This window comes from Lissotriton vulgaris, chromosome 5, assembly GCF_964263255.1.
Source record: "Lissotriton vulgaris chromosome 5, aLisVul1.2, whole genome shotgun sequence".
Classification (NCBI taxonomy): domain Eukaryota; kingdom Metazoa; phylum Chordata; class Amphibia; order Caudata; family Salamandridae; genus Lissotriton; species Lissotriton vulgaris.
The window spans coordinates 824,091,205-824,116,781 of NC_141693.1; the positions used below are offsets into that span (position 1 = coordinate 824,091,205).

The following is a 25,577-nucleotide window of genomic DNA, read 5'->3' on the forward strand; positions in this document are numbered from 1 at the left end:
AGAGGTATTCTCTTCATGAGTTACAGTCTCTGAGCAGACACCGAAGAAAAGCTGTTTCACAATTACACTGCACCTGACGTTCCAAATAACTCAACAGCTTATGAAGCACTGTTTACATACCAAGAACACAGAAATTGGTTTGAAGGCACCCTACCACATGCTACAGAAGAAGTTAGATTAGGTCCACTTAGTAATGAGGGAGCAACATGGCCAGTCTTAGCCGCTTATACAGCGCATCCAAACACAGCTTATATGACAGCAGCACAGTTACAAAGACTATATGCAGGTCTGCTTGGCATATATAGATGCCTGATCCAGTTTATCATGCGAACAATGACAGTCAATCCTGTAAGGACTGCTCATGCTACACAACCACATTTGGCTACACCAGGCCTTAGTCCACACACTATCAATGCTGTTAGGGGTAAAATACCCACCAGACAGAAGGAGATTCCATTCTGGATTGCACAAAAAGAAGTCAGCTTGAAACAGTGTTTCCCAATATGGGACACCAGGAAAATCATAGGATTCTTACATTTTGATTACCAATGGGGATGGCTCCCCCTGTGGAAGACTGCGCCACTTGGGAACCAGTCTTTGCTACAGTATATACCAGAATCCATGGTACCCCTCATTAGCTTTGCTGTCAGAGGCTCTTAAACACATCTAAAATGAGTATGGGCAGCTCCTTCGATTTGGGGATGAAACTGATGGGCAATTTTGCCGCTGTATCTGCCATCATATTAAGTAACATTAAAGGGGAAGCAGCAGTGTTGACTAAACGCCAGTGACTAACACATTTTGCTCTGGGACAGCAAGAGCATGAATTACCAAAAATGATCGAAGAAACTTACCCAACAGTGGGTAGAGATAATTTGTAGGACAGACCTAGTAAACCACAAATAGAGGCTAATTCTAAAAAGGATAACTCAAAGCAATCACCTGACTCTTCTACAAAGAAGAAAGGGGATAATAAGTTAAACAAAGAAAAGTCTAAACCATTGACTAAATCTCCTCAACAGGAAACCACTGAGAGGCGCTATAACTTGCATAACCGCGACAACATTAAAATGCCTGACAGGCATCAGGATACTGATACATGCTCTTCTCATTCCTTTCTGGAGTCATCTTAAACATTATCGGAGAGAGGTGGATAGTCAGAGCGCAGACCAGAGGAGTACAAGAAACTGAAGAAGTACTCACAACACTCATCTGACTATATAATTTAAAAAGATGATGTACCGAAAAATTCAAAACCTCAATTCAAAAAGAAGAAGGTAGCTGCGATAAAAGTTAAGCATTCAGCTGACATCGAAGATGCTGCTTCTGAGCAGGGAGTGGGCTCTGACCGTGCTAGACTGCACAGCACAAGTCATGATAGTTTTCTGAAACCTGATGGATTGTCTGGTGGCAGTATTGTTTGGTGACTATATCCAAGTGGAAACAGTGGATACTTGAGTGCCCCGCAATGCTTAAATGAGATGCAACTCCAATTGGAGGGGGACATACCAAGATACATTAATGTTGTCTTTTGGGAGAATTTGTCATTCAGGTACGATATTCTCTTGGATGAAAAGGGCTGGCCACCTGAATTTGTGATGCATTGGCCATAGGAAGAAACTGTAATTTTGCCTGCTTTTTCCAACCTTGTTCCAGAATCAGTAAAACATTCATATGCCAAGGAGAAGGAGTTTGAGATAGCACCTGCGTTATTCCGCTACAGGGGGCGGGGGTGACAGTTCCCCTTTTATGTAATAGCAGTGAGTTCAGCCCCACAACCATTTTTTTCTAAATTTTTGCAGGACTTACATTCCAGATTATGAAAAACGGGTTACACTGTTCTATGACTTGACGTATCTGGACTTCTCGAGCACGCACTGGACAACTGAACACGCACACATTTTACGTTCAGTGCAAGCTGCCATGCTAACTCCAAAATACTTACACATAAGTGTAAACACACTAAACCTGGTGATCCGAATAATTGCAGGTGCTTCAGGGCCACACCTATGTTACATTTAATAATGGTGATACTGTACCAATTGAATATAAATCGCATTGATACACCAATGATGAGATGCGTTTTGTACCAAAAGAAATTATCCTGAGGGTGGTACAGTCTGCTGTGCTGAGAAAGAGAGCATTGCCTGAGGGGAAACTAATCATTGTTGTGACTCCAGTTTTGGCTTTAGAGACTGTGACAAAGGCCAGCATTCCTAACGCTAAGGCTTTACATCCTAGAAAGATACATTGGGCCAACTCACTCACCACAAATGATGTATTTTAAATTTTTGACTCTAAACTTTACAAACACAAGCATTCCTGCAAAATGAACACAAATATCCTCTGCCTAATGAAGTCATACCTCTCGATGAGTATGATTACATCATATATACTGAATGTTCTGCCCAGCGTACCGTAGGAACAAAGCACCAAATACTCAACAGCATGCACCGCCGCGAAGGGTCGCATGCAGGATGGAGAATTCAACCCTGAGAAAACCCACATGTAGTCACCCAGTGACTGCACAACACATCTGGCTACACTCAGAGCTCTAGTTCTGGCACTTAAAGATACAGATCCTGGATTCCCCACACAGGTACTGTCTGATTTGTATTATTGTGTCCAGTCATACAACGAGTACTTACACTATTGTAGCCAGAAAAGATTTAGAGATTCCAAAGTGTACACAATAAAGCACAAGATGCTCTGGAGAGAAGTGGCTAGGCTAAAAGCACGACTCATGTGATTCATACTTTGAGTCATCAGCCTGTAGGAATACAAGCTGCAGGGAATTCCATAACTGACAAAGCCACAAAAGCAACAGTGCAAATGGCTGCAGTCGCTGAAATAGCTCGTTCAAGTACGAGAATAGATTGAGACACTATGGTGGTATCAATGCTACATGTGATGGCACTCACCTGCGGAAAGGCTTTCCAACAAAATGCTTCTACCAGTTAAGTGCACAAAACATTCCATTTGCTCAGATTCCTGGAGTAGGGGATTGAGTAACAGCTAATTCAGACTGCAGGCTAGGTTTAATTCTAGCAGCACATGAGGGCCAAGCATCTGCACACGCAGGGATGGCAGCTACAATTTCACTATTGCAGCAGCGCTATTGGTGGCCAGGTCTATCCAAACAGACCAAGGGCTTTGTCCTTAAATGCGAAATCTGTCAGCAGATGAAGGGTTCAACTGGAGCACACCCACCATAGACACCTCAAATGATTTTCAACAAGCCCCTCACTTGTGTTTATCTGGACCACTGAGGCTACTTACAATCCGATGGGGCTCACAAACACATCTTGATTGCAGTGAATTCCTGCTCTCAATTTTTATGAGTCTGGCCACAGAGATCGTCTGATGCTGAACTGTTATAAAGGATCTTCAAGTCTTTATCAGGACATAGGCATTTCACATATTCCATTCAGACCAGGATCTCACCTTCACCTCCAAGGTTTACAAAGACACCATGGGAAGATTGGGTGTGACTGTGCAGTACTCCTAAGGGAAACGCGGTAGTGGAATGGAAGAACAGAGACTTAAAGCAGTCTTTAACAGAGAGGGTATTAGGCTCAGGTCGCAGTTGGGCCTATCACCTATATGTGGTCCAGAGAGCCCTAAACAATCTTCCTAAAAAATCCCTGAGTGGTCGGACTCCCTATAAGATTACTGAATGTTTGGCTCTTTTACAGGAACTGAACAGTTTAAGGGATGCACAGAGCAATCTCCAAGTAAAATTCAACCGCCACTGAGGAAGTAAAGGAAGAACCAGCCACTCCTGGTTGGATTCCAAAAATTGGGCACCTGGTCCGGGAGACAAATGTGGACAAGAAACAATTTGGGCCATCTTACAGAGTGCCTTATCCTGTCCAGACTGATGAAGGAACCAGAACTGCACTTTTACTGCCCTTTGCTGGTTTAAAAAACAAGAGATTTGTGTCTATGGATCTAATTGAGCCACATTCTGTTGCTGGTTCTACACATTAGGCCACGTGGGATCCTCTCACTACTATACAGGAGGTCCCACTGGGCAGTTTTTAACTTGAAAAAACAAAGAATTTTGCAATTTATGGAAGACTCCATGCATCTGTACTTAATGCATGTAATGTTTGTAGCAATATCATAGAATTCAACAGTAAAACCCAGCCCGACAGACCATAAACAAGGCCAACAAACAGCAATAAAATAGGCCATTCCCTGACCTATTAGCCCAGCCCATCGGGAATTGCCAGATTGCCCTAGACTTCAGCTAGGTCAGTCTGACCTTGCGCTGATGTCAGAGCATCTTTCCAAATGAATGACCTCCTGACCCAAGGCCACCCTAAATAAATTCAAGGCATTTAGCTTTTGCCAGCGAGCCTTTTTGCTCAGGTCTGTTCTTTTCTCTGAAGATTAACTAATTATTTAAATATGCAGAACCAGATTCCCAATTAAAACATTTACACAGTTTCTTGCTATAAGAAAGGAAGCCTAAATAGCTACGCCTTCCAAGGTCACCCAGCCAGCTGAAGCCTGGACGTCTCTTCCGGGGATTTTTTTTTCAGAATAGCACAAAAACGCAGTCTGGAAATGCCCTCCCTTTACAGCCATATAGCAATGTTTGTCTTCAATAGTTCAATCCGACACTAATATGATATTGTCAAATCTTTTGGGCTCTCTGTATGGGCCTGTGAGTGTATTGGAATAAGAGGTGGAAGCGTTGGGGTCATTCACATAGGTTTTAGCTTGTTTTGTATTTCCTCCGACAGTAATTCAGTTTTCCGATGGCGAGAAAAGAACCTTTCGGTCTACTTTCTTTTAAACATACATTTCAACCCTATCCTTTATTGGGCAGTGCTGAGCCAGAACACTCGTGGGAAGACTTGCTTCAGAGAGACAAATAATGTGTTTGCACATGTATACACTCATGTAGTATGCACGTTAGCATCCATAGAGTAGTCCCTTTTTAGTGTCCCTGTTTCCATGAATGAGGGCCTAGCTGGAAATGTTTCATTGGCACCAGTCCCATCTCTGTATGCTGTGAAGAAGTAATAGAAGGCCTCACCAGTCCCTGTCAATACCAGGAAGGTTCTGATGCAAGCTGCAGCCTTCCCGACAGTGCTTGCGTCATCTGAGAGCTCAACGTGTCAGCAGAAGGTCATGCATGCATTTTTGTTATGCTTAATTCCTCAGCTGATGAGATGTACTGGCATTTTATGCACAGCACGGTTAGAGTGCATGGAAGCAAACAACATACAACTTTTAAGAGCCATGTCTAGAGTAGCATTGGCTGTTGCTACAAGCACATGGCATGACCCTCAACATCTTAAAGCCAACCGTTTCTCAAGTGTTTATGGCAATCAATCAATCAATCAGTGACACTTATAGAGCGCGCTACATACCCGTAGGGTCTCAAGGCGCTGGCATGGTCTGTTACAGAAATAGGCATTAAAGTGTAATGGCGTGTCCCAGTTCAGAGGCAGTGGTTGAACAGCTGTCAGAAGAAAGATGTTCTAAGGGGATTATGATGCTTCAGAGAGGTTCTGTTCAACCTGACGGTTCAAAGTACAAGTTCAGTACACACTCTCTAGGTGTTTATTCCAGAATATGGATGATGGTTAAAGATGGCACAATTTGTCCGTATGGTGGAATGTTTTGGTCGTAAAAACACACGTAGGGCTTAGCTGTGAAATTAGATATGCTCAAGGGACTCCAAGGTGCAATAGCTGAGACTGAGCTGATATTGTGTTGTGCTTTTAGCTGTGCACTCTTCTGACGTGTCGGCTATTGGCTGCGCATGTTGATATAGCGTACATGTGATCCAGGTGCATCTTGCTTGGAGGTTGTTGGAAATGGCCCTTTTTGCAGGGTTATCCCTAAACTTTTTGCTTTTTCCTCCTATTTTTTTCCTGACCTGTGTGTGTTGGTTTTAGGACTCTGAGCACTTAACCATTGCTAATCAGTGCTAAAGTGCATATGTTCTCTGTGTAAACTTTTTTATGGATTGATATTTCCATGACTGGCCTATTTGATTTATGTGTCAGTCCCTAGTAAAATGCACTGCAAGTGCCAGGGCCTATAAATCAAATGTTGTTGGTGGGCTGCAGCACTGGATTGTGCCACCCACGCAAACAGTCCGTAAAGTGTAATTCTGGCCTGCCATTGCAGAGCCTGTGCGCAGCCTGGGGATGTCATGTCGACTTGGCAAATGCACACACATGCAAGTCCCTAAACCTTCCCTTTTCTACATGTGAGTCGCCACTAAGGTAGGCCCAAGGTACCACGGTGGGCAGGGTGCATTGTCTGTGATGGTAGGACATGCCCAGGTGTGTGTGGCATCTCTTGATGGTGAATTACAGCCTACTTCGTCTTTCACTATTGCAAGGCTACCTGTTCCCCATAGGCCAGAGTGGGCAGTTTGATTATAACATCCTATAATCCTACCTGACTCAGGGAACATGGTAGAAATTCGAGTTTAGTATTCCTGAACTCAGAATGATAAAATACATCTTTTAGTGAAGTTGGTTTTAACATTCTGTGTTTGAAAATACCACTTTAAGAAAGTAGGTCTTTTCTTGCCTAACCATCCAGCCTGCCTCTGCAAGCTTGTGTATTGTCTGTCTGGTTTGTGAGTGACAGGGGCTGGGGGAGACTTCAGGAGACAGGGTGAGTCAGCAGAGGGCTGAATAGACCTATCTGCACATAGATGGGAGAGAGGAGTCGCACCTGGGTCTGAATAGGGCTGTGCCTGCCTTCCACAATGCTGGCTCCACCTCCTGTGGTGCGTCTGATTACCCTGGAATACACTGACAAAGTAAGAATGTGCACACTGGCAGAATGCACCCAGAACTGGTTTGAACTAGGTACAGGCCCCTCTCCCTTCAGAGTACAAATGATTTGCTGGTATACATATTGGGCCCCAGACCCCAGAGCTTTAGATTACTTCTGAACTAAGGAACCTGCCAGGAAGAAGGACCGGGAAAGCTGAAGGAGGAGTACTGCCACTATGCTGCGTGTTGAGGGGTTGCCTTGCAGTGGTTGCTTCTGCCTTGGGTAGGGAAAGGACTGGACTGTGCATTCATCATCTTGCTGTTAGAGTTTTCTCCAAGGGCTTGAAGTAGAGCTTGCCTCCTGTTGGAAGTCTCAGGGATAGAAAAGACTTTAGAGAACTCATTTGGGATTAAGAAGACTGCCAAGAAGAAGAGCCAGAGAATCTGTGAGGAGGAACTACCACTTTGCTGTGTGCTTTGCTGTGTTGGCCTGCAATGGCTGCTTCTGTCTTGGGCAGTGAAAGGACTGAACTTTCTGCAATCTACTTTGGTGAGTGTCTCCAAGGGCTTGAGGTAGAGCATGCCCCCTGTTGAAGAAATCTCAGGAACAGGAAAGACTTCAAGCCCGACTCCGTCTACGACGCTGCTGCCAACTCAGTGTCCTGATGGCACCGCAGAGGGCACCGCCACAATGCCGCACCACGACCCTGGTCTCACGACGCCGCATGCTGATGCCGCCACAGAGCCGGTGCTTGCACCGCGACCTGTGGGCACCTCACTCCACACAGCCCCGCTTTACGACGAGGTCTTGGTATCCCCGACGACGACGCTCCACGCCGGACATAACGTCGCTGCTTGCACTGTGGTTCGAGGGCACCGCTCGTAAAGTTACACGACGCACCGCCCTCATCCCGCACCGCAGCCTTGGACTACCGACGCTGGTGCCATCGACTCCAGTTTGGCAGGCGACAACAGCCCTTCAGCATCGACGACGCCGCTGCTGCACCGTGACCTGCCAGCACCGTGACGAGCACCGCCTTCATCTCGCACCGCAACCCTGGTCTCACCGACGACGCCATGTGACGCGCCACCGAGCCGCTGCATGCACCGCGACCTGAGGCCACTGCACGCCGCACCGCTGCACTTCGCACCGCAGCGCCCGACATCTGACGATGCCAATGCACCTGACTCCATCAGAGAGGAGATCGACCTGAATGCGTGTGACATCCAGGGCCTCGACGACTCCTGCACCGACCTCCGGAACCGACGCTTGTGGACGCCGTGCTTTCGGCAGCTCAATGAGAGGTCATCAAAGCCCTATATTTCTGAAAGGTACTGTTTGCGGGTCTGCCCAACACCGTAGCTGACCCCCGACGCCGCGGTCAGCCAAAACTGTTTGGATTTGTTTGTTCACGACGCTGTGATAGACCGGATGGAGCTATCGACATCAAGGAATTGTGTTTTCCCCGTATCTTTGCAATTTAAAGACATCTTGCAACGCATCTTTTTTTAAAGTACTGTACTGTGGATTTTTAACGTATTTGGTCTTGTTTAAGTATATAAAAGTATTGGCTATTTTCTAAACTGGTGTGGTGTCCTTTTGTAGTGCTTACATTGTATTACTGTTGGTTATGTGCAAATGCTTTACACACTGCCTCTAAGATAAGCCTGACTGCTCGTGCCAAGCTACCAAGGGGTGAGCAGGGGTTATTTTAGGAGTGTAACTCCCTTATCCTGACTAGAGTGGTGGTTTCTGCCTGGCTTTGGTGCAAACCTTAGCCAACCAGAAATCCCATTTCTAATAGAGGTGTTCAGGGAATTTCACGTGGCGACTAGTGCTTAACATGATGCACTCAAGGAGCACCTCTGTGAACCCTGGTTCTGTATAGGATATATCCTTGTGGACCTGATATGAATTGCATTGTAGTGCAAGTTGTAGAGCACACAATTTTAAACTAACACTGTTCTGTAATCATACTGAGCACAGCTTTCATGTGTCACCAATGCATGACTACTGCAATTTTCTTGTTGGGTCAGGAGTACTAATTTGGCAGCAGAAAATGACCTAGTCTGGGAAGTTTGACAGGAGTGGTCGAGAAGTCTTTTCTTATAAGTTACTATTCTTATATGGCATTTTCTTAGGCGATATTTCGTCCACATCGGTTCCAATCTTACAAATAGCAAAATTGTAATTCCCGTTCTGGCAAGTGAGTTCATTCTATTTGATATGAGACGTTTTGAAAAGTAGTTAGCACTATTTCATTTGTAAAGGCTGTCAAAATGAGGTTCCTCACCCAATACACCTTTGACCTTTAGCTTGCATCACCTGGAAGCCAATTTAGCGGCATGCTTAATTTGTTAGAAAATACCAGAAAAATATGATGTAGCAAAATATAGACACAATAAAAGTTGATGTGTGTTTATACTTACTTCTTTGTCCTGAAATTGGGTCAAAGCCCAGACAGCGCCGAGATGCCAGCAAGAACGAGCTCTGTCTGGCAAACTCTCCATGATGTACTTTTTTGTAACAAAACCTTTTTTAGCAGGTGGTGGAAGTCGCATTGTAGGAGGAGAATTAGGAATCCAGGCACACCAGTCATACTGCAAAATAAAATAATAATAATTTAAATAATGACAAAAATATTCATAATATCACCTACCCCCTTCTGAACATTTCCATTATCTTCAGCTTAAACACTGGGAAGTGCACCCACTGGTCAGGGAGGCAGCCACACGAGACTTGACACCAATAGAAGCTTTTGTGCAGAGAGTAGGAACCTCCAAAGGGGTAATCTCCTTCCTATATGAGCTATCACTTTCTATGCTGCACACCCCACAACCCACCACATCAGCTTCTGGGAGCACACGTTAGGGAATGAGCTCACAGAGGGAGGGTGAAGTCACCTTTGGAGAGATATTGCTAAGAGCAATCACTTATTGGGGTTAAGGGAAGCGCATCACAAGATACTTTTTGATTGGTATCTCTGCCACAAAAGAATTACAAATATATTCCTAGAGGCTTCAGAATTTTGTTGGAGGGGTTGTTAGTTATTAGGGGACTTCAGTCACATTTGGTTGGTTTGTCCAACAATTAATTTGTTTTGGGAAGAGAATTTAGCACAAATAAATGATATGTTGGCGTACCCTGTTCCTATCACATCTTAGTTTGCACTACTCGGTCTCAGAGATTCTGGAGTAGAAAATCGGTCAAATCAAAAGAAAGATCAAGCGATTATGTGGGCATGTCTCGGGGCAGCTAAAATGGCAATTGCGGAAGCCTGGAAGAAGGCAGAAGTGCCTGTGATGGCCCACTATCTATAACATAACAAGGGTACCCCAATCTTTGAACCTGGGGTCTGCGATAGTTTTGTGAAAGACAATGGTTCATAGAGGGCCAATAGGTGCTTAAAGAGATCTATTATCATAAAAAAGTATTAATCAATTAAATTCTGGCAGAACAATGTTCGAAGGGACACAAGTGAGTATAAAAAACGGTTTCATTCATTTAACAATATTAGTTGTTTGGATTTATAGATCCAGTGCTCACACAAAAGTGAAAAGGAACGTGATGTGGTAAGAGAAGAAGTATAAAAACATACATCACATAGACAACATAATTAAAACTCCTTGGTACAATTTTTTAGGAATAAAGGAGTTTTAGTTGTAAGAAGGTCAACTGCGTTTTGATCTCAAAGAATTGAGCTCTTCATGAGGGCAAAAGATGTGGGCAAGTGGTATCTGTAAAGCAAAATAAAATAAAGACAATGCATGGATTCAATTTCATACACTGGTCCCGTGATGATGTAAACTAGGGGTCTCCAAACCGGTCCTGGAGGGCCGGATCCATGCCAGATTTTTTGGATATCCCCATTGAGATACATGTAGTAATTTTAAAAATCTGGCATGGATCCGGCCCTCCAGGACCGGTTTGGAGACCCCTGAGTAAACTTACAATGTAGGGTAAATTGTTCACTCATAGATCTGGAAAAATAGAGTAACGATATATAAGAAAAAGGAAAAAGAAATTTAGAATTCCATAGGGACAATTTAGCAGAAAGTTAAAATGTTAAGCAATTTGCATTTCTGGGGAGTGAATCACTCGAGCATTAGGGGAAAGGAGAGAAACATCCCTAGAACGTGCTATGTGCCTAAAAAGGAGGCTATAGCACAAGCGTGAAGAATTTAAATGGGAGCCTGGGTGAGTCATGCCTGGGCAGCCGGGATGGGAAACTTGGGAAATGCCCAGCAGAAGCGCAAAAATTACTTGAACCAGCCCTCTCTGGCTGAATAAATCATATGCAGGCATGGCAATGCAACCAGTCGAGACCTGGAGGAACAAGACTGCGTTCGTGAAACAGAGCGAATGAAGGTGACAAACAAAAATTGTCAAGGAGGGTCAGAGGATACTTACAAAATTAAGCGAAAATGGCTAATAGCTAATGGAGGGAGCCTGAAAGCAGGTAGCCGGGAGGGGAGTTCGGAAGCATCCGTTTCACTATGGCAGCTTGTCCAGTGGACGGAAAAGGCCCACAGCACAAGCTGCCATAGTACAATGGATGTTTGGAAACACCCCTGCACAGTGTGGCAGGCATCGGTGCAGGGATATTTGGGGGGCGACCATAGGTGCCCCTCAGGCCTCATAGCGGAGGGCCAGAGGGAATGGGGCCTTGCTAGGAGACCCTTAAGTCTTTTTCCGGCAGCCTTTCCATGTCGTAAAGGCTGACATGGAAAGGCTGTTGGAAAATTACATCATAATCCCTCCCGCAGAACCAAGGCTGTCCACCGTCATTAGGGGGTTATGGTGTCTTTCCCATATTCCGAAGAGCCCAAGGAGCCCGTTGGAACAGCAGTGAACGGTCCCTTCGCCCGAGGCGTCCGCCAGCTGCATCGTAATGCGGCGAGTGGGCCACAGGGGCAGATGCCGGGTGGACTGCAACCGACAGTCGGTCAGTTGCAGTCCGCACAACATCATAATCAGCCCCTTTATTCCCTCTTTACGTTACTTTTTCTTTTGGATTGTTTACCTCATATTTTGATATGTGTCTGCTGACTAGGATGTGTTCCTTATAGAACATGCTTAGGTAGGCTGCTAAGTTAATAGACAGCCCATCAGCTGCATACATTTGATAAACGTATGTATATTGGAGAAGTCTACCCTACATTTAATCCCTAACTATTTGACACAAAATACATATATTGGTTTTATCCATGCGAGGACCCCATGACGAGACGAGGGCCACTGGAGAAATTTGAATTGTCAAAGCCTGTTAGTTTTGAGTGTTCTTTTTACCCATCACCAGTAGCACCCAAGTGTCTAAACCCAACAACATTCTAACATTATTTACTTATGGGATAGAGTAGGTGTCCTAGCCGGTGTGGCGCCTGGCAGGGGTGAGGTAAGGCAGCAACACCATGTGCGTGTATAACAAATGCGAGGCACATACACTGGATAACTGGGTATCAACGAGTGACCATAAGCGATCACCTTGCCTTTATTTATGACTTAGAGCCCTGCCCATCTCTTGGGCTACGTGGTGCAATACAATGTAACAATGCTGAATGCAGAACACATAGAAAAAGCAAAAATGATGAGAAATAAAAGTATTCCTCCTCATTACACCAATCTAACACCTGTTTTTACCTGGCGTTAGTTTCTGGTGCTGCCTCAGATTTACAGATCCTTGTAAATCTGGGCAAGCGTCAAAAAGCAATGGGTGTTGCAGTGGGCTGCCACTGCAACACCCATTTTATGCTTCTTCACGCAGATACCTGAGTGAAGGGGTACCATATTTACAAAGCGGCATTAAGCCACATATAGTGGCTTAACACCACTTTGTAAATATGGAGTGGGCATTGCGCCATCAGCACATCTGTAAAAGAGATGTCCTCTTGTAAATATGCCCCTTGGTACGTGGCATGTGTGTTGTTCATCACTCATGCCACTCGGACTCGAGGGCATTCAACTGTCGGTCTCTCCTGGGGCTAACAACATTCAATCTTGCTCTACAGATAACGTATTCCAGAGAGGGCTAGGTACTGCTGTGCTGACCTCGGGTGCTCCATCCACCTCCTCTTGGCAGTTGTCCTGTTAATTCACTCATGACCTGATCCGCTTTAACCAGGGGACATTTCTGGATACGGTGGACATGCCTCACTAGATGGTAACCATTGTCCCCTGTATTTTGAGGATTTCCTACATCTCTTTCTCAAACGAGGCGGAACTTGCACCCGGGAGTAAATCTCTAATGATTACCTTGTCTCCTACTACCAGGTCCGAGACAACATCTTTGCTTTTCTACATAAGGTCGAGAAATGGATAGTAGTGTATTAAGAAATATAACACTTGACATTGTGTGAAGTACTTGGGGCACATTTTTGAAATGCATATGAGATGTCTATGTATAGTTTATTTATATTCTTAATCATCCTTGTAGTGTGAAAGAGAGTGAAATGTACTATAATGAATGCTTGTTTTTTTACTCTTTTTTTGGATATGTTTATAATCGAATAAAATGAATTGGATTGGATCGAACCTCTTTTTTTCTGATCCAATATTAAAGACATAAATACTTACAGATTTGTAATTAAGATTCATTCAGCCTTGACTCTGAGTATCCAGGATGAAATACTTATTGCACACTTTCCTGTTCAGAACTATTAAGTGGGAACTTTATCATCTATTCCAAATGATATCTCAAAACGGGGAATAGCACAGGGATTGCTTCACCTGGAATGTTTACACCGGAGTACTTCAGCCCACGTTTAGGTCTTTTTAGAGGTGTTTGCTGCTCATTGCTTCTAACTGTATATTTGGGAGGATTGTGTAATAATGCGGGCCGTCACCTGGTATTTTATTCTGCTGGCAACTGCTCCTATGTCTGCAATAACGTCTAATTTTATGTATTTTATGATAATTTTATCATGTATCTTATTTCCGCGTTGCACTTTTATGGTCATTTGACCAAAATAAAGTTTATTGAATTGAATTGAAAGTATGAATGCATGAGTAGAAAATGAAGTATCAGGTAGTTGAGGAAGAGAAGAGATTGAACATTTAAGGCTAGAAAGATCCCGGGATAATACAAAATTTAAACTTGTTTGCATGATTCTAGGTGTAGTGTGAAAGGTACCATCACCTACATCGTTAACATAGGGACGTGAAGCTTGTTGTGATAATATTGATGGGTGTTAGTGGAACCTGATTGTACATAGGGTGAAGCTGCATTCATTAGGGAGATTTCACGCTGGTCGCGATTTCACTTGTGGCTCAGGAACATACTCTTGAGTGATTGTAATATTGTCATTTCCTTTAGTAGAGCAAAAAGAAGTTATTTAAAGAAGTTGTTAGTCGGAGTTGTGTGAATGCGAGAAAATTGTGAAGGACGGTGACCTGCTGCTAAAAGTGAATTAGTTAATGCATCATTGTTTCGCACTGAAATTGGTCGGTGGTTGTATTGTCAAGCTGTGATTGGTTGATTGTGTCATATGGTGTTGTGCTGTGATAGGTTAGTTGTGTGATTACCGCATTGAGGTTAAAAGTCTTGAAGAATTTAAACTGTAACAGGATCAGAGGAAAGAAATTTAACGTTTACGTAATAGAACCAAAACATTGCATTGAATTTGCAGAAATAAAATGTTTTAAAGACCTTAAGAATATTTTTGGCAGTGAAGTGACACTTTCGATATGGGATGGTGAAGAGGCACTGCCTAAGGTTATGCCTGCACATTTAATTTTAACTGAGGTAGGATCAAATTCATGTGTCTGGATTTGCTAATGGTTCAAGAATATTGAGAAAGGGGGTCCTTTGAGTTTTCCAAATTATGGTACGTTCGAATTGAGAATTATTGACAGGTTAAGAGATATGTCATGCGAAATAAAGTCACTTTCTAGACCCATACAATTTGAAGACTTCAGCATGTGGGAAAAGACAGCAGAAGACAAGGAAATAGAGAAAGGCCAGTATGAAACTAGGGGAGCAGAGAATAATTATGCAAATGTTTATTTGGATGATGCACTACAAAGATGGAGGAAAGTTATAGTTGAGGGAACCGGATTATACTGAGCCATTTCTACTAAGGGACCTAAGAAGCAGAAAAAGGATTGTATACAGGCCTAGGAAGTTAATAGTTAGTGATTCAGGGGATGAAATATTGGACGCAATGTTAAATGAGTGTCCACCACCTTATGTGGTCCCCACTACAAACACTCATAATATTGTACCAACAATTACTACAGTGGCTACTGCTTCAGTAGGGCCAAGAGTAATACAGAATGAGACACCTTTATAGGCATTTCTGATTGCCCCACTACCTGTTGACTCGACACCGACAGTGATACCTCCAGGTGTTACTGCTTCAATTGTGACTGATCCAGTACAAATACTACAAACTGTAGATGCGCAGTCAGTGCCTAGACACATTGTGACTGCCCCAATTAATATTGTTCCGACCCAAGTAGCTCAGAGAGCTGAAGAAGGAGGAACTACATCAGGGTTCATACCAACATCTCAGAATTCTCAGATTATTGCATGGAAACCGCCCCAGGCAGTTCAGGCATTGAGAGATGGGGGAGAATTGTCTTTACAACACCAATAGCTCAGGGGGAAACCATTTGCTTGAAGATGAGATTTTTTAACCATGGTTTGAGGAAGCAGCAGGGATTAAAAAGATAGAGAGTACAGTACAGCAAGGTAACCCAGAACCTGCAAAAGAGAGACCACTTAATGTTTCAACGTTAAAAGTTGAACTTGAAGAAATTATCCAGAAATGCTTAGATCTTGAGCATTTGAACGAGTATCAGGAGAAATAATTAATTGACCTGAGTAGGAAAATTACAAGACGTGCAGAAACTACACATGATAAACTGAATGATTTGGCCCGGAAATATGAAATTGATGTTTCAAAAAGTTTTCCATTGCAGGAAATTTTCAGGGTACAGATGGATGATGAAGAAATTGAGGCAATGCGTTCTTCAGGAATGCAATTACACATTTACAGAATCAGTTAAGTTCATTCAAAAATTGAATGGTTTGGAGAAGTTAGGAAACAAGTGGGCAAGAAAACAAGAGAAGAAAAAGAAACCACCAGACCTAATTGGGGAAAATAATAGTTAAGATAAGGAAGAAGCCTCAGTTTATCCATTGAAAGAAACAGCGGGAGGAGAGTATGTTCATGTACCATGGAACAGAGGTGAACTTGCAGCATTTACAAACAATTTTCAAAAATTGAGAGACAAGACATTACAGTGGTACCCACAAATTGACATATTTGTTGAAATTTCAAAGGTGTTGTGGATTTATTTCAAACTATTCTTTGACAATGCAATGCCAATTGATTTGTTGTGCAGCGGACACGTGAGGAGACAATGAGAGTTGCTCGCACTAATGCACCACCTTCTGCAGTTACGTAGAGAAATGAAGCAGTGATTACTTTCATGAAAAGGCAGAGTGCCTCCAAAACATCTTGATTGGGTAAGGATTAACAGTACCTCAAAAGAACCAAAACTATCAGTGCATAATTATTATGAGGGATTGCCTTAGGAGTTTCAACAACACAGTGGGAGAGAAAATACTGATGCCAGTGGCAGGAGATTTGTATCTCAGTTTGTTTTTGGATTAATGGTCTCAGGTCATATAAGTGTGCATATACAGCAAAGTGTGATTTGTTGGCAGAGAAAGTTGATAGATGGGATTCTGCTGTATGAAGGGTATTGATGGACAAGAAATGAAGCAGAAACAGTTTACCAAGTAACATGATGGCTCGTAGGAGGTTTGCTCTGAGAGTATTTTAGAATCAGTCATTTGCAGGGAAGCGATGTGAGATGGAAGGTGTTGTTCTACAAAGCAGGAGTACAAGGTGCTCAAAGAAAGATTTGGTATTTCACAGGATAGAGGTAGAGGTGTTCCGGTTGGTCAAAGTTCAGGTATGGATGTTGCAACGCTTAAGAAAATGACCATTTACCATTTTTGTAGCAGATTTGAGCATTGGAAGAGGGAGTGTAGACTTATTCCTGATGCAGTAAATGGAAATATGTAAATACAGAGAGAAATGCAGATGCAAAATGTGCCAGTTCAGCAAATGTCAATGCAGAAAGAGGTCCCAATGATACAAGTTCCACAAGCTCAGACAGTCCCACAAAATATGGGAAACCCTAAAATGAATTTCACAGAGTCTCCCTCCACATATTGCGGCTGCAATACATGATTGGTAAGGCTCGTTTTATCATTGAAGTAACACACTTTCTTTCCTTTATTCCTTTTACCACCAACCTTTTTTGACCCCCAAATTGCCCTGACTGAATCTAAGCAGGTCCACCTCATCATTCGCTTAATCCCCTCTTTCTGCCCTTTTTCTTTTCCTTCTCTGCATCTTCTGTCTTCCTTTATTCTTTCCTTTCTTTCTCTCTTACCTTCCCTCTTTTTTCTCTTTCTTTCTCACCCCATCTTTACTTCTATCAGCTCACATGTCTTGTTTCCCTTCACCTTTTTTCTAGATCGCACAGCTATTGACTAGCCAGAGACCAAACACAGGGCCAAGAAGCATTAGACACTGGGAACCCCAACCCATTGTAAACGTCCTTCATGCAGCAATTTTTTGCTTCAGGGAATAGGACCCCTTGTTTGGTTTCAATGTATGTTGACTTAGAGAAAAGATTAGAGAAAAGAATAATGTATGTAACATAGTGCTGTCAAATGTAGGATCTGTTCATGCTAGTGTATATATGTATATAGTAAAACCTTTTTATATTTATAAAAATTAAATCTTTTTCTCTGTAAATAATAGACTAAATGTATTGAATGTACAAGTAACTTTATTAGTAGGACTTTACACTAACCCTGATATGGATTTTATATATTTTTTCACTTTGTATAGGTACATTTGGAATACACATCATGGCTTCCGGATGAAGGCTAATAGCTGAAATGCGCGTAGCAACTATAATCTATTTTTAGCCATATGTTTTGATTAATATTGACTATTTCTGTACTTATGTATCTTCTTTGAATTGTTGATGAATTATGTATTTAAATTGTTATGTATTGTGACACATAAAAATGTCAAAGTGCACAATATGAGTACTACTGTTGGATCTAAACCAATGAATGTTAGAAGGTTAGATTTATAATAATATAATAAAATAAAGTACCTTTTAACTACAAGCTATAGTATGCACCATTAATTCATATCCAGTTTTCTCAGTTGTCAGCTCCAGTCCATTTGCCAACCATGTTCCTAGATATTTGTCTTTTCAAATAATTTAGTGATCCCGATTTAGGAACTTTAGTCGGGGATACCTCCTATTTTTACACTCATTTGAGAAAAGTCACCAATTTGCTGTTTGTGATTCAAACCCTGTAAACCCGCTAGGAGAAGATAAACTGAACAAAGGATTTTTGAGGGAATTTATTGGAAGTTTATGTATTTCTCCGATCATGCTTTATAGAACCCAAATGAGAAGTACAGAATAGTGCAGAAGATCAGCAGCATATTTGTTCAATGTTGTCCTATGGTACAGAATTGACCCAACATACTTTTTCAAATTCTGCTTACTGAAGAATGGTTTACTGTTATTGATCTTTGTCAAGTTTTTTTCTCAGTGTCATTACATGAGGATAGTTAGGGAAAAAGAAGTGCAATACCTGCGAAACATAATTGAAAGGCGTCACCAGCGAGAGTGGAAGCAATTCACCAGATGCATCCGCCTCGAACACAGAAGGAAGTTAGAATGTTTTGGGAAGTGCTGGTTACTGTAGACAGTGGATACCAAACATTTCCTTAGTGACTAAGCCTTAACTGAGGTTGAGACACAAAGATGTGTCTGATCCGCTTCCATGCAACAATGATTACACAAAAGCCTACATAGAGTTGAAAGAGAAATTGTGCGCTGCCCCGGCAAAAGGGATGGCATATTATTAAAAAATTAGACTAATTTGCAGTGAGAGAGAAGGCTGGGCTCTCTCAGTGCCAAGTAAAAAATATGAAGATGTTCAAAAGTCTGTGGCGTATTTCCCAACAACCCATGACCCTGTTGCCACAGAAATGCCCAGCTGCCTTAAATTAGTAGATTTGGTTGATGTTAGTCTAAAAAAGAATGAGCACATAATAATGGAATGTCCAGTAACTGAAATGGTCTCTCACTTTGTGACGTTTCAATTGAAAAATGTTGTGATTAAAAGATGTCTACTTTCAAAAGAATCAAATCTACTGCCAGTAAATTAAGAAGTTTGCAATTAAGTTGAACGTGAATATCCAGGTGTCATTAATCAATGCATGAAGCTAAGGTTAGGCATTAATGATGAACCCCTTATTGAGCCTGACCGTGTCCATTTTGTAGATGGCTCACGATTAAGAGGTAATGATGGCACATTAGGAGCGGGCATATGCTGTGTGCGCTATAAACTATTTTGTAGAAGCTTCAGGGCTTCAAGGGGTTACAGAACTGATTGCCCTTACCAGAGCATGCAATTTAACTGCTCAAATGTGGGGGACTATTGTCATGGGCAAGAGAGCTGCTAATTCATTTGCAGAATATTGTGCCCTGCTAACCAACACATTTAATGGATTTTCACATGTCAATTTGAAAAGGACACTGTCAATTCAATGTTGATGTCAATAACTTACACGTGGGAAGAGTTTAAAGTGGTACAAGGAAATGTTTTAGAGGCAGAACAAGAAGGTCGGTTCAGAACAGATTTTGGGAAAAAACAAGTGACATCCAAATGTCCCCTGATGGGAGGCTAGTGTTACCCGATAGTTTGTTGCTTTCAATGACACAATAATTTCTCGAATACCCACACTTAAAGAGAGATTCTATGATACATCTCTTTTTACAGATTACGTACAAATCAAAGTTTAGGAAGCATGCAGTAGAAGAGTGTCATCGATATGTGATATGTCAACAACTGAATGCAGGGAAAAGAACATGTTACACTAAGTCACATAGGGAGATCAGAAGGTCCCTTCAATAGAATGGAAAAGAACATCATTGAAATGCCTGATTACAATAAGCTGAGAAACGTCCTAGTCATAGTGGACATCTTCATGAGATGGGTAAAAGCCTACACAATCAGAAGAAATTACAGTCCCAATGAAGCAAACCTGTTATTGCAAAAATCAATCCTAAGGTATAGATTGCAAGTTTATCTGAAATCAAATCAAAAGACGCACTCTATCAATTCGGTCCTGAAGATGATGTGTACAGCACTACAGTTTGAAGAAGGACTGCTCTGTAGCGATCGACCTCAAGTTTCAAATATAATCGAGCAACACAAAGACACCACAAAGTCTCGCTTAGAAAACGTCTGTGTTTCGACATCACTGAGGAGGCCTGATGCTTTGCTTTTGATATGGATGAAAGTTCAAAGTTATCCTGAAGAAGAACTAGTTTGTTGTTGCATGAAGTTCTCACAGAATGTGACATGAGATTGTCTGCTGTACCTGCAAATTTACTTGTGAAAATCACAGAAGAGAAGATACTCGATAACTGCAAAGGACTGGCTGAGATGGTGCATTCAGTTTCTCACCAGGTTGCAGCTGTTACACAAGATCCGCATTGTGAACAGTGCCACGGCCTCAATGTGGAAGGTGAAGTTGTGATCGAATAGCACGTTCAGAAGACTTATGTGAAACCAATATGGAAAGGCCTCTTTAAGAATATTCTTGTCACAAGTACTGTTGTTAAGTTTGCTGGAGTGCTAAACTGGGTGTTTGCATTGTACACAAGAAGCCTAGGAACTCTGCTTGAAGAAGAAGTATTCTCAAAGCCTGAACAGAGAGTACTGGTGACAGGTTTGTCACAAGTTGAATTACAGAAAGAAGCAGTGACCCAAAGATCACAACAGCAAGGTGAAGAAAGAGGCAAAGATTTGCAACCAGTTGCACCAAACCAAGTTACTGTGATTTCATAAAGTTGCCTTAAAGTCTCTGACGAAGAAGAAGAGACACCTCAAGCTGAAAAGACTACTGAGACAGCATCAGTACAAACTGAAGAAGTCCTGGGTGAAGAAACGAGCAGTGAAATAAGAAGAGCCACTGTGACATTTTTGTGATCCTTTCTCAAAACAGTGTTTAAAAGAGACGGATAAAAGAGTATCAGTTGATCAAATGTCACCGACTTTCACTGACAAAACAGAATCAAGTGGTGAAAGTGACACAGAAGAAGATCAACAGAAACAAAGAAGATCAAAGAGAGCAAGAGAGCCTTGACGGAGGTATTCAGCACCTGAGTTGTCATATTACGTGGACAAAGTACAGAACATCACATTAGATGAATTGTGTGATGTTAGTTTGAACTTTACGAGCCACCCTGATTTCAAGCTTCAGGCAAAAAGAACTGATAAAAGCTGAAACAAATAATTGAGAACTATCAAAAGATGAAAAGAAAACAATAACTTATCAACGAAAAGAACTGTCCTGTTAGACCAATATTATTTTAGTAACTTATTTTACAACAGATCAACCTAGGTCAGGGATGCACAAGAATAGTTAGGAATAATGTGGCTAACCACATTAACCCCTTGCGTGTGTCGGACGTCACGGTGGGCGTGTGCCGAGGATGGCCCTCGGCCATCCGAACTCCGCCCTCGCAATAAAACGCCCACACTGCGCAAACATTTGTGCAGCGCGGAAAGGGTTAAAGAAGCTACTTAAGAACTCTGCACTGAACTTGTGATCTGATTCCAGACAAAACTTATGTTACCTTAGAAATCGATAAAAAATTATTATGTGCTCAATTTTTGTAATAACAGTGATTCTGATCATTATAGTGTTAGTAGGGTTTTCTTCATACCCAAATTAGGTCTACTAATAAAATTACCACATTTACACACACCACAGATGAGCAGCAATATTCTAGGTTAGTGGAAAAAAAATGATTTAACTAATGATAAGAGTGCTCTTTAAACGGTTTCACATGTGAAATAACTTAAATGTGATCGTTAAGATAACCATCAGAGGGAGGGACTGTGAACGCCTAACATTTCCTATAAAATTAAGGACTACTAATGACAATCTGCCTTGGGCTTTAAACATGAAAAATAATGTATTTTCAAACAAGACTTGCAGACTTTTGGTGATGAAAACACGAGGCTTTCATGTTCAATGCCAGGCCTTTAACTAGACGCTTTCCCCTTAATATATAATGCTCTTTAGAATGCTGAAACATGTAGTGGTGCAGTGTGGGTTGGCCACAGGGGCCGTTGCCCGAGGCGCAAAACTCTTAGGCGCGCAAAATTTCTAACAGTTTCTTAAAATGTAATAGATGTTCTTGGGGGTAGGTGTCACAATATTGGACTAGTGCAGGAAACTAGCACACATTTATTTGATAGTTTGACACTGATGTGACTAGTTTAGATTTGGTCTTACCTATAGAATATGCTTTTTAACTTACAATATGATTAAAAATGTGTGCAGAATTACCGTGCAGTTTGAATTAAATTAAAACGATATTTAATTGAGTAGAACACAGTGATAGCTAACTAAAATCATGGTTTGTAGAAATGCAGCTTGCTCGAAGAGCTGACCTCAGCTTAGCCCTCAAGATAACATGAGATGGAATGGGTCTTTAGTTTGTGAAATAAAGACGCCTCAAATAAATTATATTTAACCTCAGAACCTCCACTGATATAGTATTTGTTGATGGCAAAATGTTATTATTCACACAGAGGCCCATTCATAACTAACGTAAAGCTTTATTTTACATGTCGTAGAGAACAGAAAACACAAGTATTGCAAAAACCATTACAATTTTACGTTTCTAATGATTTCCTGCTTAATAAGTTTTTCCTTGCACCTTGCAGACCATGATTTAATTAAAATAACAGTTGCTTTATTAGAAGGTTAGGAAAAGTGAAGTCATGTAAGCAATGCAGAATTATTGTTGCAAACATAGGAAGATACAGCTTGGCACATCCTGCTGGATAACTGATGACGTGTGGAAACCGAGAAGAGAAATGTAGCTTTTGGAGAATACTGAATTTCCATTGGATGGAGACGAGAAACAGACCTTATCTTTTGCAACTTTGAATTGGCGTCACTAGGGTTGGTGTCACCCGGTGCGGGTAACTCATGGTGTCACCCCCTCACGACTTACCGCATCGAACTCCTCCGCTCCGAGTCCGCCAGTGGACACAGTTGGCAAATAACAGGACCATGCCACCCTATCAAAAATTATGCCACATTACACCAGGTGATTTCCCTTTTCTTTCTGCATAATTTAGTCAACCCTCCCACATAATGTGGCCCACCTCTGCTGCATAATTCCAGTGGCCCTAGCTACGAGTGGCATTAGGATACTAAATGGCCACAGCCAAGGTGAAGGGCAGTCAAGGTACTGGGGAGTTGCTTGGTAATGACTAGCAGCTCCAGCTGCTGTGAAACTAATTTCTTTCTATTAATTTTAAGGATGTTTACCTTATGTGGAGAGCCTGGAAATCTCCTAGACCTTAGTTTGAAAACCTCTGAAATATAGGCATTTAATCTATTCCATCTTCTAGTCTGAATGAATCCCTGAAATTGGAGGAGTTGGCATAAGCACTTCACGTTGAGCATTGTATAGCCCTATACAAATACATTTTTCATTAGATGTCATAATCTGTGGGGGACATGAAAGCTGAAGCCTGGTTCTCACTCATCATTAATAAGCAAATATACATTTCTTGATAAAGCTGGTTCGTTAATCATAGCTCAGATCGCAACGTGTCGGAATATTGCCTCAAATCTACAAAACAGAATGTGAAAACTATTGGTAAAGAAATTATTAATGAAACTCTCAAAATAGTTTGAGCCGACAGAGTTGAATTGTTATGGAATAGAATGCACGTTACTCAACCCAGAGTGCTTCTAACGACACCCTCAACTTCCTACTACCTTTTGACTAGTAGAGATGCTCCTAACACATAAGCAAATTAAAGGCTATTTCCTCTTGCATCCATCTTTCTTGTTTTGGCATTCTCTTCCCAACTTTTCTTGCTCCTTTCCCAACCCTGCTCATTAACTTCCTGCTGCTCCTTCCCTCTTGCAAGCTCCCATCTCTACCTTTCCTCACCTCCCCTTACTCTCACGGCTCCTAATTTTGACATCATGTCTACACATTCACATCCTGTCTATCTATGTGCCCCGTCATCCACTTGCAATAAATTACTCCAAAATCGGAAATTACAACTTTTAGAACATTCCTGTGCCTGCAGAATTAAAAAGGAAAGACATTTTAATTGGCCTTTAACATGCTTCATGCAATGTTTCCATTTTTGCGTGCTCCAGCAGCTAAATTACAAGATGTGGGAACAGGATACTTTAGGGCAGATTTACAATAACTGGCGCATCCCTGCATATCAGCAGGGATGCACCAGTAATTGTGCCTCACGGCTCCGCCACCATGGATGCGGCGCATTTACAATGTGGCGCACCATGGGGCAAAAATGGACAGATGCGTAACACATCTGCTGCCGTAAGGCGGTGCATTGCTGGACGCAGCTCCAGCAAGGCTCGGGGGTGCCCTATCCTGAAAATACTGCGTCAATCCTTACGCCTGCTTCAAGCAGGCGCAGGGTTTTGACGCAGCATGGCCTTAAAAGTGGCTGAGTGAAATCCGGTAGATTTTACTCAGTGACTTTTAGGAGGCGTTCCTGCTCCGGAACGCCCCCCCCCTGCAATGGAACGCCTCCCTCTGGCGCAGAGCTTTACAACGTGATGCATCTTGGAGATGCGTCACGTTGTAAATACCCTGCACATGGCACATCTTTTGCGCCGCCGCTGCCTCACAAAAGTGACGCAACAGTGGCGTAAAAGAGGTGCAAGGGGCTTGTAAATCTGCCCCTTAGTTCCTAATCCCGATTTCACCAAATTATGCGATTCTGGGAAAACTGCATAATTCCCTTATCTGCCCAAAGTTCGATCCCTGTTTCCATTTATTTGTAAACGCTGAAAAATACTGGACTATGTTATTGTTGTGATACGCTTGACGGAAGGCCAGCCGATAGCTGCGCATAAGGGAGATTAAAAAGAGATTTCCAAATGAAGTTTACATAGCTGCACGTATGGGGATCTGTTAGTACTGTCATGCTAATATTTTCCTGTATGTGCACTGTTGCACTCGGATTAAAAATAACCAGGGTTATGCTAATATTTTCAGGCGAATATATGTGCCATGGTGCACGGAGGGAACCTTCACTTCAACTAGCTGTGCACTTTTCTCCCATCTCCAAGTGCAGGTTCCAATCTCTCACAAAAAACAACAAACAAGGTTATGTAAACCATCCTCCACTCGGATTAAAAATAACCAGGGTTATGCTAATATTTTCAGGCGAATATATACTTTATTGTATGTGTCTCCTTAACACACTAAGACACCACGGTGCAAGTACTGTACACGTTTATCACTCAAATAAAAGTGAAAATATACTACTTCCAACTTAATTTCTTCACCACTGAAAAATATGGATAAATGCCAATTGGAGAAAAATAAATGCGACCGAATCCAGTCTGAAATGTCAAACATCCATACTTTAGAAGCTGGGTCTCTACTTATAACGAGAAAAGAAAAACTGCAAGAGCCAGAATGTAAATAAACCATTAAAGCTGGAGGGGAGGTGAGCGGCTGTGCGTGTGTCTGACTGTGTGTGCCCGTGTGTCCTGACCCCTGCATCCTTTGTCTGTTTCCAAGCTGTGTGGGTGGGGGCTCTAGCAGTGCACGGGCCGACTCTGTCAGGGAAGCCGAGCTCAGGGCACACTGCAATATTTTCTAAGCAGGTGCGCTTGCAGAGTAGAGGCGAGGCTGCAGAGCTGTGTTACACAGCGTAACCAGTCAGATTGGTGTCACCCTATGTA

At 42.2% G+C, this 25,577-nt stretch overlaps 1 protein-coding gene across 1 annotated transcript in view; it reads right to left on the reverse strand.

Annotated features, from left to right (window-relative positions):
• LOC147711652 (polyunsaturated fatty acid 5-lipoxygenase-like) overlaps nt 1-25,577 on the reverse strand; it is a 977,760-nt gene that overhangs the window by 142,555 nt on the left and 809,628 nt on the right. Inside the window, exon 13 of the mRNA XM_086922317.1 lies at nt 9,183-9,353. Coding sequence (XP_086778443.1) covers nt 9,183-9,353 — 171 coding nt within the window. The remainder of the gene's footprint in view (nt 1-9,182; nt 9,354-25,577) is intronic.